This window comes from Phocoena phocoena, chromosome 9 (genome assembly GCF_963924675.1).
Source record: "Phocoena phocoena chromosome 9, mPhoPho1.1, whole genome shotgun sequence".
Taxonomy (NCBI): Eukaryota; Metazoa; Chordata; class Mammalia; order Artiodactyla; family Phocoenidae; genus Phocoena; species Phocoena phocoena.
Window position 1 is genome coordinate 17,440,650 of NC_089227.1, and position 15,764 is coordinate 17,456,413.

The 15,764-nt window shown below is 47.8% G+C and overlaps 1 protein-coding gene across 1 annotated transcript in view; it reads right to left on the reverse strand.

The window, feature by feature from the left end:
- Positions 1–13,989: 13,989 nt before the first annotated feature.
- The window catches only part of CDHR3 (cadherin related family member 3), a 71,457-nt gene continuing 69,682 nt past the window's right edge, over positions 13,990–15,764 (reverse strand). The window contains exon 18 of the mRNA XM_065883544.1: positions 13,990–14,297. Within this exon, the coding sequence (XP_065739616.1) occupies positions 13,990–14,297 (308 nt within the window). The remainder of the gene's footprint in view (positions 14,298–15,764) is intronic.

The window sequence follows — 15,764 nt, forward strand, 5'->3', positions numbered from 1 at the left end:
CTTCAAATACAAAAGAGAATTAGACTTTACTGATGGCCTTCTAGACCTTGAAGGAGTCAGCCCAGGGGGAGAGGGTGCATTCCCAGTTTAACATCCTGGCCCAACCAGGGTCAGTGCCTGACCGGGGGAAACTCCAAGTTGAAGTGTGGGCTTCTGATACAGCCCACCCTCCTCACCAGATTCCTTCCCATTGCCAACCCTGGTGGTTATGGTTATTTTACTAACAAGGGAGGCATCCTGGTATCTTTCAATTCACTGAAAACTTGCACAATGAGTTAATGGTAGAGCTTCCGACACCCCTTGTGTGTGGCTGGCCTGAGACAGGCCTCCCAGGTATGAACTTCTTGTTATGTTGAAAGTACTTTGGCTTAAAGCTGGAGGTTCTGGAGTTGACCTTAGAGGGTTGATGCAATACCACAGAATAAACTAGGAACAAGCTGGATGCCAGCATGTGGATATTCACAGCCCTCTCCCAGTGACAGGGGAAATAGGCTCTCATCAGGCTTAGGGAAAGCAGTTGAGACTGTTCACGCCTCTAAAGGCAGTTGACCCACAGTGAGGGTGGCAGCTGGGTACTCTGTGTCAGGGAAAAGTGGTGTTTTTTGTTTGTTTGGTTTTTAATTTTTGGCTGAGCTGGGTCTTTGTTGCTGCACGCGAGCTTTCTCTAGTTGCAGTGAGTGGGGACTACTCTTCGCTGTGGTGCGCGGGCTTCTCATTGCAGTGGCTTCTCTAGTTGCAGAGCATGGGCTCTAGGCATGTGGGCTCAGTAGTTGTGGCGCACGGGCTTAGTTGCTCCGTGGCATGTGGGATCTTCCTGGACCAGGGCTCAAACCCGTGTCCCCTGCATTGGCAGGTGGATTCTTAACCACTGTGCCACCAGGGAAGCTCACAAAGTGGTATTTAAATCCATGCTGTCTCGTCAGAGACCCTCAAAGAACATAAACCCAGTTAATCCTTTGGCTTATAGGAAAATAAAAACTGACAACTTTCAGAGACATCCAGTAAATGTGATGCAGGAAGAATGGAGGTATTGAACCTGAAGCCAGCTCTTCACAATTATTATTAGCATCCCCATCCCTAACTTTATCATGATTTTATTCTATTATTTATAGGACAGGAGAAGATACCAGACACATTGAACATGGAAGCTATCAAACACACCATTTCTGACTAAGAAAACTGCCCTAGTCATAGCTCCCAAGGAGAGAAGCGTCCCCAAGCTGTTGCTCATCCAAACTTTGCTGTGTTTTGACCACATGACCTGCACCCTCCTTTGGCCAGTGATTGGACAGAGGCGGATGCCTTGCCCAGGACCTCCATGTATGGGCTGACTGGTATTGTCTGATGTGGTCCAGCTCAATCAACCCTGCCCAGATGAGATCAATCAAATTATATCTTTCTCTCTTTGGGAATTGATTTTAGAAATAAAGAGAAAATGAGCCAGCTGGTAGCAGGACAAGAATCATGAAGATACACTTAGAAGAGGGGCGTGAAGATTGCAGTCACTGAATCACACTGATGCTGGAGCTCCAGGACCAGTGGTTCTGAACCCAAATACCTGTGCACACGGGCTGGAAGCTACCCTCACAGGTGGGTACCATATTGTGTTCAAGCTGGAGGATGTACCTTTTGTTGTAACTGAGGATATATGTTGTTACAATAGTGTTCCTCAGACAGAATGTTGAGAGGAGTGCTTCATGTAGAATGGGAGAATCCCAAACGGGCACATTGGATGGCAGAGGTAGAGTATAATGACAAGCATGTACAAAGGAACCACGTGTTTCCTAGGATGTGTGCAAACTTGGTCTCGTGAGTACAGAAGAGAGCACAATTGGGGCCATAACAGTTATCCTCGAATGAAAACACAGGCTTGAAGAGTAATCAAGTGAATGATATGATAAGTGGGGATGTAATTTAATCCATTTGAAGCCTTGCCAAAAATTCTAGTATTTGAACGTGCACTATGGTATTAGTCAGGACCCTTTTGGTTTTAAGTGACAGAGACTGAACTCAAATTAACTTACGAAGGAATTGGATGGCTCACGTAATTGAAAAATCTAAGGATGGAATTGACTTCAGTCCTGGCTGGATCCAAATGTGCAGTATCATTGGGAATTATTACCTCTCTCTTACTTTTGCTTTCCTCCAGTTGGCTTTATTCTTTGGTTGGCAGCAACTCCCACACTTGACATGGTGGCAGACACTGGCTGTATGTTTCATGCTTACCTCCTCCCAGCCGAGCAGCCTCAGCAGAAAAAGAGTAAATTCCCTAGGGGTACAGCACAAGTCCCACGGATAGCTCTCATTGGTCCACCTTGGGACATGTATCCATCCCTGAACCAATCACTGAGGCTAGGGAAAAGCAGCAATCTGATTGGCCTGGCCTGGGTCATGTGCTCGGCTTTGGATCTAGGGCATGATGTCAGTACCACCAGAAGACAAGGCTTAAATTAACAATAGAAAAATGGTTGTAACTGGAGGCATGTTGAATAGGCAGTCACAACAGATATCCACCTCAGCCCCAAACAAAATAGTTGAGTACAACCTCTCTGAGGTAGTGATCCTTGAACTGCTGACATGAACCTCCTATGGCTGCCTTGAATGTAGAATGACTTTCTGATTCCAATGTCCATGAAAGCTAACTATAATTTCATGGTGGGTTTATCAATCTGGGTTCTTACTTACAAACAACAAAACACTCTACTTTGTTTAAGCAGGAATGTGTAAGAGGATATTAGTGGCTCACAGAATCTCTGGCAGAGTTAGAGAAGAGGGCTTGAGGCTCTGTAGCCATAAACAATACTCATCTCGTATCCCCACTGGTCCAGTCAGAGGCTTGATCCCACTGCCTTTGGCTCATGTTACTGGGAGTATCTCTGCCGCTGCTTCCTCTGGGGGCTCCACATGCCTGGCCCCCATCACCAAGATGCAATCCCATGCAGCAGCTGCTTCGTTGCTTTTCACGCTTCTGTGCAAATTTCACGTTGCTGCATCCAACTGGCAGAGCCTAGGTCACATGTCTGTGTCCTAGCTGCAGAGTTGGTCTGGGAAACTGAGTTCTGATCTCCACCCTGGTGAGGTAATGACCCTAACATGGCCTGTTTTCCTAATTTAGGAAGGCTTTTCAAGTGATGCTGGGCTGGCACCAATATGACCCCCATCCATGCCACCACACTTCAAATAGTCAGGTCTTCTGCATCTTCTGGGTTCTGGAGAGATCAAGCAATGGGGCCAATGCTCTTTATTTCCACAAGCGGCTTCCCAGTAAATCTGAATCTCTTTGATCTTTGCAACCAATGGAACCCAGTTAATGCAGGTAATTTGGCCAATGTAATTTAGATAAAATTTAGCTTGGGGGAAGTGTTTCCTTCCCAGTAACAATGGATTGCAGAAGCTCATGGTTTCTTCTTCAACAGGAAAGCCTTCAGTGGGTCTCTTGACAGTCCCTTTAAATATGGCCTCGAGGAGCCCTCCCAGGAGTGCCAACCCACAAACATTTAATAGGCCTTTTTACAGAGCTCTACAAGTGCCACCCTGGGCTACTGTTTAACCACAGACTGTCCCCAGCCATTGACAGGAAGCTGAGTTGCCAAGGTCTGATAAATTCCCCTCGGAGTCTGGAATCCTATAGCAGCGCTTCCCAGGATATTGGATTATCTGGCCTCCCTCCCCTGCCCTGCCACTGCCTGATCAGCAGCTGAAGTCATTCAATTAGGAGATCGTTTCTGAGTATTAACTATGTCCCAGGCCTTGTACTAACACTGGACATACTCTGCCCCCAGGGAGCCCTCAGACAAGTAAATTAGCCAAAGCTAAAATGGAGCCAGGGGAGGCAAGGAAGGGGACGAAATGTTAAAGCGCCATTACCCAAGAAAGAGGTGCATAGTTTTCATTTTTAAGCAGACTTATTGATCAGGGTGATGATGGAAGCTAAGGTCTTTGACCTAATGTAGAAGCATAGTCGTTATATTTTCTCAACACGGAATCTAACAAAGAAATGTCTGGGATTGGTCAATTCATTTGTGTAAAAGTCTTCTAAAGGTATCACCACTAAATACATTCAGTTAGATTTAACACATGAAAAGAATAAAACTAGAAGAAATAACGACCACTTCAGAAAATCTAGCTAAAGTCTGTCGGATATACATAACTGGCTATAGTAGGAAGTCCAGTCTTTGACCAGTGCCCCCGCCATCCCTGGGAATTCCCATTAGAATACTGACCTATTACACAGGGCAAAATATGGCCTTTTGCAGCTAGGGAAAAGAAGACACTTCTGCTCTAGATCCCAGATAACACTTCACCAGACCACAGGCCTCATCGTTTCCACGATGGCGGCAGGTGCCCACAGAGACCACTAGGTGTCGCTGTGAACCTGCAAGAGCCTGGCCTCATGCTGCGGGCACACTTCAGCTGGGTCTGTTTTCAATCAACACGTTGTCAGTTTTTCTCCCCGAGGCCCCAGGGGTGTGCTAGGAATTTTTATTTCTTGAGAAATCCCGTGATTCAGCTGCCCTTTGTTGGTCCTGCAGGAGAGAATGAAGGCTGTTCTTGCTCTACCAGCTCCCCAGGCAGGGGGCTCCCAGGCAAGGGTCTGAAGCCACCTCTCTCTCTGCTCTTCATTGCTTGCTTCAGCCCTGTTGTCCTCCTCCCTTTTTGCCTTTCACTTCCCTTTTTATCGTTCTCACCCGGTGCTCAGTGACACTAATGAGCCCCTGGCTGCTCCATGGGAAGGGTCCGCATCCTGGAAGACTCTCGTCCAAGCACTGATGAATTTCAAGGCACCCAAACCAGCTCCAGCATAAACTAGCTTGTAAATTCTGTCCACACCTTCCCCTTCTGATTCTATGCCCAGCCTCGCGCCTTCTTCTAAAGCAGCCCCAAGTTGAAGGCAGTGTTGGGGTGGGAGCATGAAGGGGCTTAGAAGCCACACCTGCTTTCGGACTCCACCTCCCTCTGCCACTTACTAGCCGTGAGACCTTTGGGAGGTAAATCACCCTTTCTGAGCCTCAGTTCTTCATAGGTAAATTAGAGAGTACCTCCAGATGCATTATATTAAATACAACTATAAATACAAAGGACCCCACAAGATCTTGCACATTGCAAGCATTCTATAAATGCAAAATTTGATTTTAATTATTAGTACACGGACACATCACACACTCAACCAAACAAAGGCATGGAATTTGGGACCCTCATTCTCTGGAACATGTGGCAAGATGGTGTGTTAAGGGAACAAAATCTGGGGGTATTTATTCAGAGATGCCAAGCCCCACAGCTGATTCTAATCCTCTGTTCCTAAGTCAACAGTGATAAAGTTGTTCTGAGCCCAGCTGGGAGCTGTCTTCATCACTAGCCATAGCTTGCTTGGCAAAATGCCCTAATCACTGTCCAGGGGTCTTCCAGGAAAAGGCTACTCATGGGTGGAGTCGGCCACTCACTCCCTCCTCCAGAAAGTTTGGTAGGGCCCTCCAGGTTTCTAGCAGCCACATTGCTGTTGTGGGGTTTTGTGGGCGGCCACAAGGCGGAATCCTGACTATGGGTGCCCTGCGGCTGCTGTCTGCAGGGCCCGCGGCCACATACCCTGAAAAGCTTGGGGAAAGGTGGAAAGGAGGAGGACCAGTTTATTGGAGGCGTTTCTGGACCACTCAGAGGAAGCCAAATGGCAAAAAGAGCCCCTGCTGGCCAACATGTATAACTGCAGCCCCTTCCCCTTGGGGAGGAGGGGGCTGTTTCTGAGTGACCCAGACCTTGATTTAACGTCTTTGGAAGGCACTTGAATACTCATAGCCAAGATGAGACTGCTTCTGTTGAGCAGCAGACAGGTGGGGAATGTGTGCAGAAACGAGAAAAGAATAGACTGTGCCTTTCACACAGCCCAAAGACGCACGCTCTGAGCTTGCAGGGCTGCAGGAGGCTGGCGGCTATGTCAGATCCCAGCTCAAGCCAGGCAGGAGAGGATGCTCTCAGAGCCTGTCTGCTGGTCCAGAAGCTGGTATTGACGCTGCACGTGTGAGGGTTTGATTTTTGCAGGCATGAGTAGCCTTGGGCTTTCAGGGAAGAGGTACTCGGTCAGAGGATCCGTCTGAGGGTTCAGTCATCCTCTGACTGATTATCTTTTCCCTGAAAGCTCCCCCAGAACACAAATCAAAGGCCATAACTGAGCCCTTTGGCCTAAGCTCCAAGGAGACAGACCCAGTTTGGTGTCCCGGCTCTGTGACCTCTGGGCAAGTTCCCTTATCTCTCCACCCCTCAGCTTTCTCATCTGTAAAATGCAGCTAACTGGACCATCCTCAAAAGAGTACTGTGAGGATTTGGAGACTGTGTAGCTAGTGTGCCCAGCATATGTTAGACACACAGTTGCAATCCTGAGGTTTGTAGAGACCTATCTGCAGACCACTCAGGTGCAATGGAAGCTCAGTGAGGTCGACCAGCACTCCAGACCACAGGCAGACTCCTTATGCCAGAGCCTGACACAGTCTGGGAAGGGCTGACACCACCACAACCTGGGCTGAGGGCACCTCTTGTCTGTTTAAAAAGTTTGTGGGGCTTCCCTGGTGGCACAGTGGTTGAGAGTCTGCCTGCCGATGCAGGGGACGCGGGTTCGTGCCCCGGTCTGGGAAGATCCCACATGCCGTGGAGCGGCTGGGCCCGTGAGCCATGGCCGCTGAGCCTGCGCTCCGCAACGGGAGAGGTCGTGACAGTGAGAGGCCTGCGAACCACAAAAAACAAACAAACAAAAAAAAAAACCCAAACTTTGTGAAAGACTGGTGGAATGTCAAATGGTGCAGCCACTTTGAAAAACAGTTTGCAGTTTCTTAAAAAGATAAATATAGAATTATCATATGACCCAGCAGTTCCACTCCTAGGTATATACCCATGAGAAATTACACGTGTCTACACAAGAACTTGTACACTAACGTTCACTGCACAGTATTCATAATAGCCAAAAGGTAGAAATAACCCAAATACCCATCAACCAGTGAGTAGATAAATAAAATGTGGTATACTCATGCAGTAGAACATTATTCAGCCATAAAAAGGAATAAAGTACTGATATCTGCTACAACATAGATAATTCTTGAAAACATGCTAAGTGAAATAAGCCAGATACAAAAGGAAAAATACGATACGATGCTATTTATATGAAATATCCATAGAGACAGACAGTAGATTAGTGGGTGCTAGGGCTTGGGGATGGGGAATGACTACTAATGGGTGTGGGGCTTATTGGGGTGGTAATAAAAGTGTGTTAGAGTTAGATAGTGGTGATGGTTGCACAGCTCTGTGAATATACTTGGAAAACCACTGAATTTAGTGGTATGTGAATTAAATCACAATACCAATAAAAATGTTACCAAAAAAAAAAAAGACCAGCTGGAGGGTGTTCTGACTGTGGGCGAGCAAATGAGGTGGGCAGTGCAGGGAGTGGAGCTCTTGTGAGCTTCACCTATAAATCAGATTAACCAGCTTCCCTCCCTCAGCTGTGCCTGGGTCTGCAGGGGCTAGAGCAGCCGCAGATTGTTTCTGAACACCGCAAGATTCCCAGGGCTTCTGAGTACGCTGGGGCCCCAAACGGGCAGTGGGATGCTCTCGTCCAAGCACTGGGCCTGCCTAACCTAGCAGGCACCACCCAGAAGAGTGCAAAGCTCTCGTAAGCATGCTTTACTTTGGTCTTAAGACTTGCAAGGATCATGTTCTCCAAGCCCAGAATCAGGACTGATAATTATGGTTCGTACTCATGGGAACAGTAGGTGATATCATTTTAAGTAGCGACTGTCTCCAAAAATCTGATCATAAGGCTCCAGTTTTCTAGGACACACTTGCCTCCCGGTTTCCCTCTAAACAGAGTGGTTTCCTAAGAACTTAGACTCTCTTGGAAGTCACAGGCCACAGTTTTTTCATACAACTCAGGTCTCCTGGTGAACGGCTTTTAATCAGAACTGTACTTTTTCAGAGTGAGAGCTAATCTAATGCATGTCACGGATGAATGAGGTAACTGCGACCTTTTGCACAGCAAGGCACAGAGTCCAGACAGAGAAAACACCGTCCAGGCCTGTTTGCTCTGCTTCCGTGAAGCCTGTTTGGAATCTTGACAGGATTCAGTTCAATGTGGCAGAAACACTAAGGGCTTCTCTCCCCCAACACACCACACACACACACGCACACACACGCACGCACACACACGCACGCACACGCACTCTCACCACCATGCCGGATAGCAACAGCAACAGATTTCACAGACTAGGCAGGGGGCAGTTGTGTTCAGGAAGCACTGTTTGGTGTTATGTGAAATAGCTGTATCTGGAGGCTTCCTCTGAGGGAGTGGCTAGACCCTGCTGGGGCACCTTTATCTAATATGGGAGTAGACCCAGGGCTTCTTTTGCAGCTGGGACACTCCTTCCAAAAGGTCCTGCAAGGTTTCCATGTGCCCACCACCCTGCACCAAAAGCCATCGTCATCTCATACCTGGATTAGTCCAATAGCACCTCACTGGTCTCGCTGCTTCCACCTGCTCCCTGCCTTCCTGAAATCTGTTCTCAAATCAGTACTCAGAGAGACATGCTTTCAAAATAGAAAATACGTTGCTCCCCAAACCCTGCAATGTCTCCTCATCACACTCAGAGTAAAAGCCAAAGTCTTCACAGCGGTTCACAAAGCCCTACACGATGAGCATACCCTCCTCCTCTGCCTCACCATTTACGCCCTGCAGGCCACGTGTCCCCACCGCCACCCCCAAATACACACCTACTTCCCCACACGCACATGTGCGAAGGAGTCTCCTCGGGTCCTCACGCTCATCGCTCCGCGTCTCCAGCTAATCCTCAACCTGGCCTTGCCTTTGCGCTCTCTGCCTGGGGGCTCTTCCCCGTGACCTGCATGGCTCTTTCCCCACTTCTGCTGCTTGACTCTCATCTTACCATCGGCCTTCTTTGACCACCTGTTTGAAGAGGCCGTCCCCACCCTCCATAACGCTGACCCTGTTCATTGTCGTCAATAGCATTTACCACCATTGAAATATCGTATGTGTGCATATAAGATATATATATGTACATACCTATGATATATGCATACATATGAGATATACATACATATGCTATATATACACGTATATGTATAATCTGCTTATCTATCATTCCTGTGGAAACAAACAAAGACCAACCATATGGGAAAAGCAAAGGGTATTTATTTTTCTCTTACTATAGCAAGTGAGTCAGCCACCATCACTCCCATTTTGTCAGAGACTCAAAGGCGGGCAGAGGAGTGGGAGAGCTTTGTCGGGGAACAAAGGGAAGGCTCCGGGTGCTCTGATTGGAGGCTGTTGGCCTGGGGAAGCTGTAGGTGGGCTCACTGGAGGCGGTCCATCCTATGGTGTATATTTAGTTTTCTCTGGCTGGTCCTAAGTTAGAAGCGGGGATAAAAATTAGGGAAGCTGTCTGTTACTAATCAAGTCCTGGCCATTTGGGGCTGATTGTTACAGAAGTTATTGTTGAGCTTCCTGGATTGTTACTAGAAACAGCCATTCTGCTTCCTGCAAGTCTGACTTAGGCAGGCTGGCTTCCTGGGCTGTTTATTGTAGATAAGGGGGTTGGTTTCCTGGGCAGGTTGCTGTAGGTTGTAGGTCCAAGTTCTATTTTTATATATGGTCCAGCCATTGTCCGTTTGTACGTTCAGTCTCTGGTCCTTCACTAGGATGTAAACACTAAGAACATTGTTTTATTTACTGCTATCTCCCCAGAGCCTAGAACAGTGCCTGGGACCTAGTCGGCACTCAGTAATTTTTTATCGTTGATCGTCATAATGTTCGTGTAGATCTAGTTAGAAAAGTTGTGACTGCTACATGACTTGGGTCGGAAACCAACTGCCAGCTTGCTTAATTCAATCCAGTTCTACAAATGTGTTTTGAGCGCTTGCTACACCCCCAGGAGGCTCTGTATGGGCTGTGGTTATTCACCCCAGGTGACATAGGACAAGCACTGGCTGAAAATTGATTGACAACCAGGATTCTGAATGCTTTAGCCTTTGCTCAACATTTCTCTCCTCCTCCACTTTGGACGCATAGCTAGCTTTAAGAACCCTTCAGCGTCCAGGTCTTCCCTCACACTTTTAGAGATCGCTGGGGCTCCATCTGCTTTTTTCCACACCCACTACCTATGAAACTCATTTACTTCTCATGCAGTGCCTGGGGGGTGGCTGTGGTCTTTTCAAAGAGCTGGTTACCTTCTCAGTGGGATTATTCCTTAGAGCAGGAGCCCCATCTCACCCCCAATACAGGTGACACATAGTAGGGTCTCAGTCATCTGAGTCTCCCCCCGATTCTCCATCCCGTCCTATGTCTGGCCTTTTCCCTGGGCTCCAGATCAAAGGTCTCTCTGGCCTCAGGATACTCCCATCCTCCACACAAGGAAGTCACACCTGCTCAGAGCTGCCATCCTGAGGTTATAAGCCATACGCTGGTCAGATAACCCAAGGCTGGGGCCCCTCCTTGGGCATCTCAACTATTTTCTTTCCTTCTTTTTTTTTTTTTTTTTTGGCCGCGCTGTGCACATGTGGGATCTTAGTTCCCTGACCAGGGATTGAGCTTGTGCCCCCTACGGTGGAAGTGCAGAGCCTTAACCACTGGTCCGCCAGGGAAGACCCCTCAACTATTTTCTGATAAAGGCTCCCCATTAAGTTTTAAACAGTATTTAAGTGGTTCTGAAATATCTTCTTCCAGAAAGGAAATTCCAGACTTGGGTTAATTTATCTTTCAGATAGAACACTCAGGGAACCAAGAAACAGAGGCCAGGATGGAAGTGGAAATAGAATCTTTGGGGATGTGTATCAGCAGGCCACCTTCAGCTGCAGCAGACAGAATGTAAGCTCCTCAAGGGCAGGGTCCTGGGGCTGCTGTGTTTACTAATGAGTCAGCACCTGGCACACAGTAGTCACTCCATAAGTATTTACTGAATGAATGGGAGGTATAAACACACTAAGTTTGAAATGAGAAATGCCACGTTTCAATAGCCATCATTTTCTAGATTCACTCACTTGGTTGCTTTAATTTTCTCAGCCGTTACAAAACACATTACATAAAAAGGCAAACGGTAGATCTACAGACGTGAGCAAGGGCTCTATGGAGCAAAAGCATCATTGCCCGGTTTCTGCTCATGAGCCACACATGCTTTTAACACAGGCGGACAGCGATACGGACCTGGCTTCCTGCTGAGCACAGGGAAAGCTCAAACTTAAGAATTCACAACGGGGGCTTCCCTGGTGGCGCAGTGGTTGCGAGTCCGCCTGCCGATGCAGGGGACACGGGTTTGTGCCCCAGTCCGGGAAGATCCCACATGCCGCGGAGCGGCTGGGCCCGTGAGCCGTGGCTGTTGAGCCTGCGCGTCTGTGAGCCTGTGCTCCGTAACGGGAGAGGCCACAACAGTGAGAGGCCGTGTACCGCAAAAAAAAAAAAAAAAAAAAAAAAAAAAGTGAACAACAAAGAATTCACCACGGGGTTCCACATCCCTCAACAGTGGACCCCTCCGTGTCCTGATCCCTGAACATCTTTGCTTTAATTTTTAATGACTCAGCATCAGGCAAGTCAACATTAGCTACAATAAATTCATATGATTAAGGCCTTGGGAGAGAAATGTGAGAAAAGTTTCACAAGGTCCCCAATGGTCCCTGGCTTGATTTTATTCAGATAATTTATTTTTGAAACCTGGTAAATGTTAGAAACCAAATGGCCTCAGCCCTGGACCTGAGATTTCTGATTTCCCCGATCAAATAGTCAAATATGCAAAAAGAAAAGGTGGTTTTGAAGCTTCCTGATACCACTCCTGACCCATGTCTTGGGTTCCTCGAGGTTCACATCTTGGGGCTTGGAAGATAATCAGCTCTTCCTGCCCATCACCAGGGAAAGAACTGACTCTTCAAACAGACCCCAGCCTTTGGGAAGTCCCTCCCTGTGCCTAACTTAAATCTCTTCTTCTGGCCGAGAAGCATGATCCCCTCCTGCCCTGTCATCACCAGAGAAGGGATAACAGCTGTTCACCGCCCTCCTTTTAATCATCCTTAATGGGCTCATAAAGAGTTATCAGGCACCCCCTTCAGCCTTCTCGGAGCCTCATTTTACTTGCATTGAAGCTGAGAGCTTCTGAGGAAGGTGTTTTACCCGGGGCTCCACAGACTTGCAGAGTCTTAAATGGGTAGTCAGCCACTTCACCCACTTTAACCTCCACAAATGAGTAGCTCTGCCTTCTTTGCAAAATTTAAACCTATTCAAGGGAGTTCCCTGGGAACCAAGCCTTATTAATAAATTGTGCTTGCTCTAGGCCAGGACAGGGCATTTTAAAAATGTTTCTTTTTCTTGAGAAGTCACACAGACGCAGGGGCACACAATAAACGGGCAGCTCCTCCCTCCGAAGTTCTGCATTTGCAGGATGGATCCTGCCTGCCCTCTACAGGCCATCCTGGGCCTGGAGAGTTCTCATCTGGCTCTCCAACTGGGAAACGGGGTGCTGCTCCAGTAGACTCTCATCTAGTCCTTTCTTCTGGTTACTGGACTAGGGGCCCAGCAGCTGGGGAGCAGGACATGGAGCAAAGGTGAGGATTGCTTGGCCTTCACCAGGCACACACTGAAAATTTCCATTTTCTGTTGCATTGCAGAGAGATTTATTTTCAGGTCACTGCTTGTGGCCACAGGTGAAAGTCCCAGCTGTATGAATGGCTAGAGCTTCCCACTGTGTCTCTGCTCTGAGTTCTGTGGTTCCCCCCTCCACCAATCACAGAAGGTAGGGAAGGAGCCGGGCAGGTAGGTTGTAGGGCTGGTGTTGTTTTAGCTTTGAGAAAAACAGTGACTTTAGTTCAAGAGGAATTTTCACCAGGGTGGCTAAAATGTAAAGGACCGACAACACCAAGTGTTGACAAGGGAGTAAAGCAGTCAGAACTCTCCATCGTTGAAAGCATAAGTTGGAGCCACCAACTTCAGAATTCTCAGCAGATTCCAGCAATGGCTCTTGCAATCCCACTCCTAGGAGGAGGCTCAGAAGAAACACATGTTTATGCTATGGAAAGACATGTACAAGGAAGTACACAGTGCTATACCTTATAATAGTAAAAAACTTGGAGCAGCTACCCAAGTGTGGAATGGATAAATGACATGTGGTAGATTCCCTCAGTGGGATAAAAGACACAGTGAAGAGCCCTGCATGCCTGGTTCACAGTACAGCTGGGTGAATCTCACAGATATGGTGCTCAGCCAAAGGAGCCAGATACAAAAGAAATGGGGAGCTCTTTTTCCATTTATAGGAAATTTCAAAAAGGCAAAAGTAATCTGTGACAATAAAGACCCAAATATTGGTTGCATCAGGGAAGAGTCTACATAGTACTGAGCTGAATGCCTTTGATCTGTGCGCTTTATTGCATTATCAGTTTTACCTTAATGAAAAAGAATTAAAGGTATTTCGTGTGTTTTCTTCTTCCCAGGTGAGCAACTCATTATTCATCCTTTTTTTCCCACTGCTCTGCCTCTTTTGAAAAAGATTAGACGTGACTTACAATGGTATATGGTGTTGAACTGTATTTATAAGTGAAGAAATCTGGATGATGCTAAAATAAAGGCAGGAAAATAAGGTGAAACCAAGTGGGAGGGTAGTCCTCAGAATTTAGGCAGGAGGTCTCGTGCACTTCCTAGGGGCGAACGGAACAGAGCTTCCTAGAGGTCAATGTGAAGAAGAAACACAAGTCCACACCCACCAGTTAGCAGTCCAGCTGATCAGAGGTACTGAGGCCAGGGCAAAATCTCTCCTGGGCTGTCTCAGAAAAAGGCAACTCTGAGATGAAAGCCCTTCATTTTAAAGTCTGTCACACATTCCACCTGGGACCCTGGATCCTCCACATTTTCAGCCCTCCACGCCGACCCTGCCCTCGAAGAATGTAGGGTGAGGCAGCGTCCCAGACAGTCAAGCCCCCTCCCTGTGCTGTGCTGTGGGCCAGGCAGCCAGACCCCGTTCACTTTTCTGGGTGCGGTTTGGGGGACCCCCCACCCGTAAGGGCTGAGTTTCTGTTCTTTGGGGTGCTTGGCTTGCTGTCCTGGTTCCTGGACCATGGGACTGTATTCTTGGCCTGTGCTTTGTCTCTCAGCCCATCTCCTTCCTTGTGGGTGCTCCTTAGTGGCCCGGCCCCTTCCCCAGTGACAGGTCTTCTTGGAGCATCTCCCTGAGGGCTGGACTCCTTCCATTTTGGCATTTGGGTTAAGGTCCCATCTTTCCACTTTCTGGCTCCAGTTTTTGTGTTGAATTCATATATTGCCCCAGTAACTAGGGAAAAAAATTACACCATCAATGTATAAACAAAGGAATCCAAATGCTTCTCTGCTCCCCCATCTCCACCCTGCTCTCTTCTCACCCCCAAGGAAAGATGAAGCAGCTAGAAAGATTGAAAGCAGGCTTGTGAAGAACACAATCTTCACCTGCCTGCCCTTTCCACGAGCTGAGCTGTGTGGCTCTGACCACACAGGTAGCAAATCTCACACTTCCCTAGAAAAAAAAGGTTTAGGAGAGTCTCAAGGTCACCTCAATGGCAAGATGAGAGGCCACAGAAGTCTTGAATTCAACATGAGCTTCAGATAAGTTAGGCTCAGTTTCTCATGGGGTGACCCATTACGTTCTGATTTGTTTGTTTAAAAAGATCCCCTGAATCCCTGATATAAACAGGAGTTCACCAAGGAAGGAGGGAAAGACTTTGATTTTTATCTATGTTATGTTAGCAGAGATTTGCAGACACAGACACACAAATCTGGCCCCAGTTGAGATGATGCAAGGGAGCCATTTTTATTGTGTCGGAGCCTGTAGACGCTAATTGATGTTTGTTCACATTAGTCCAGTTGGCTCATCGCTTCCTTTTTCCTTCTCGCAAACACACAGACGCAGAACAGCCTCGGTCCTCCCTGGCTTTTGCCCCAGAAGATCTAGTTTCCGGCGTGCCCCTGCTCCTGCTGTTTCCCTACAGCATGAGTGGCCTCTCAGGCAGAGGATCCCACCAGCACTTATGCTAATGTGGGCACATTATGGTAACAAGTACCTAATAATAGAGGGAAATTTAATTCCAGCAGCAGCGGCAGCCTGTCCTGGAGAGGAGCCATCCTCCCTCTGAGGAGGACCAAGCGGAGCCGTTCGCATGTGAGGGTGGCAGGGAGCCAATGCACTTGCCTCCCGAATTTGGTTTCCTTCCCTTTATTCACGTCTATAATTGAGCCTTTGTAAGTGAAGGGATGTGTGTAAAGGAGCTAAATTTGGAGCTGATTTCATGGGGGTGATGAGAGCTCTGGAGGCCAGCTTTACCTTATGTTCATCTTGCTGTCCAAGAAGGAATTCTTGGCCCTCCTCGAGGAAAAAAAGAAGCCAAGCTTGCCATTTCTCCATATCTCTCGTTACCAATAGGATGGTGTTTAGAAGCATTCAGAAAGGATGAGGCAGGTGGGGGGAGGTTGAGTCCCAGTGAGCAGAAGACACAGTGGGTTATTGAATTCACCAATTCCCTGAACTGGCCTGTGATTCAGGGAGCGAGGCTGGACAGAGGCGTGGTCCTTGAGTGGGACCCTTTAGGTGGAAACCTGCTGAGGCCTCACACGTGATCATGTGCTTGAGTGTCTACAAGCCAGCTCTGTTTTGAGCCGATCTCACGTTGCGGTGCCGCCTGGAAGTATCAGCACTGTGTAGGCCCGACAACCAAACGCACTGGCAGACTGAGTGAAGAGCAGGACGTGGGATATGGTCCTCCATGAC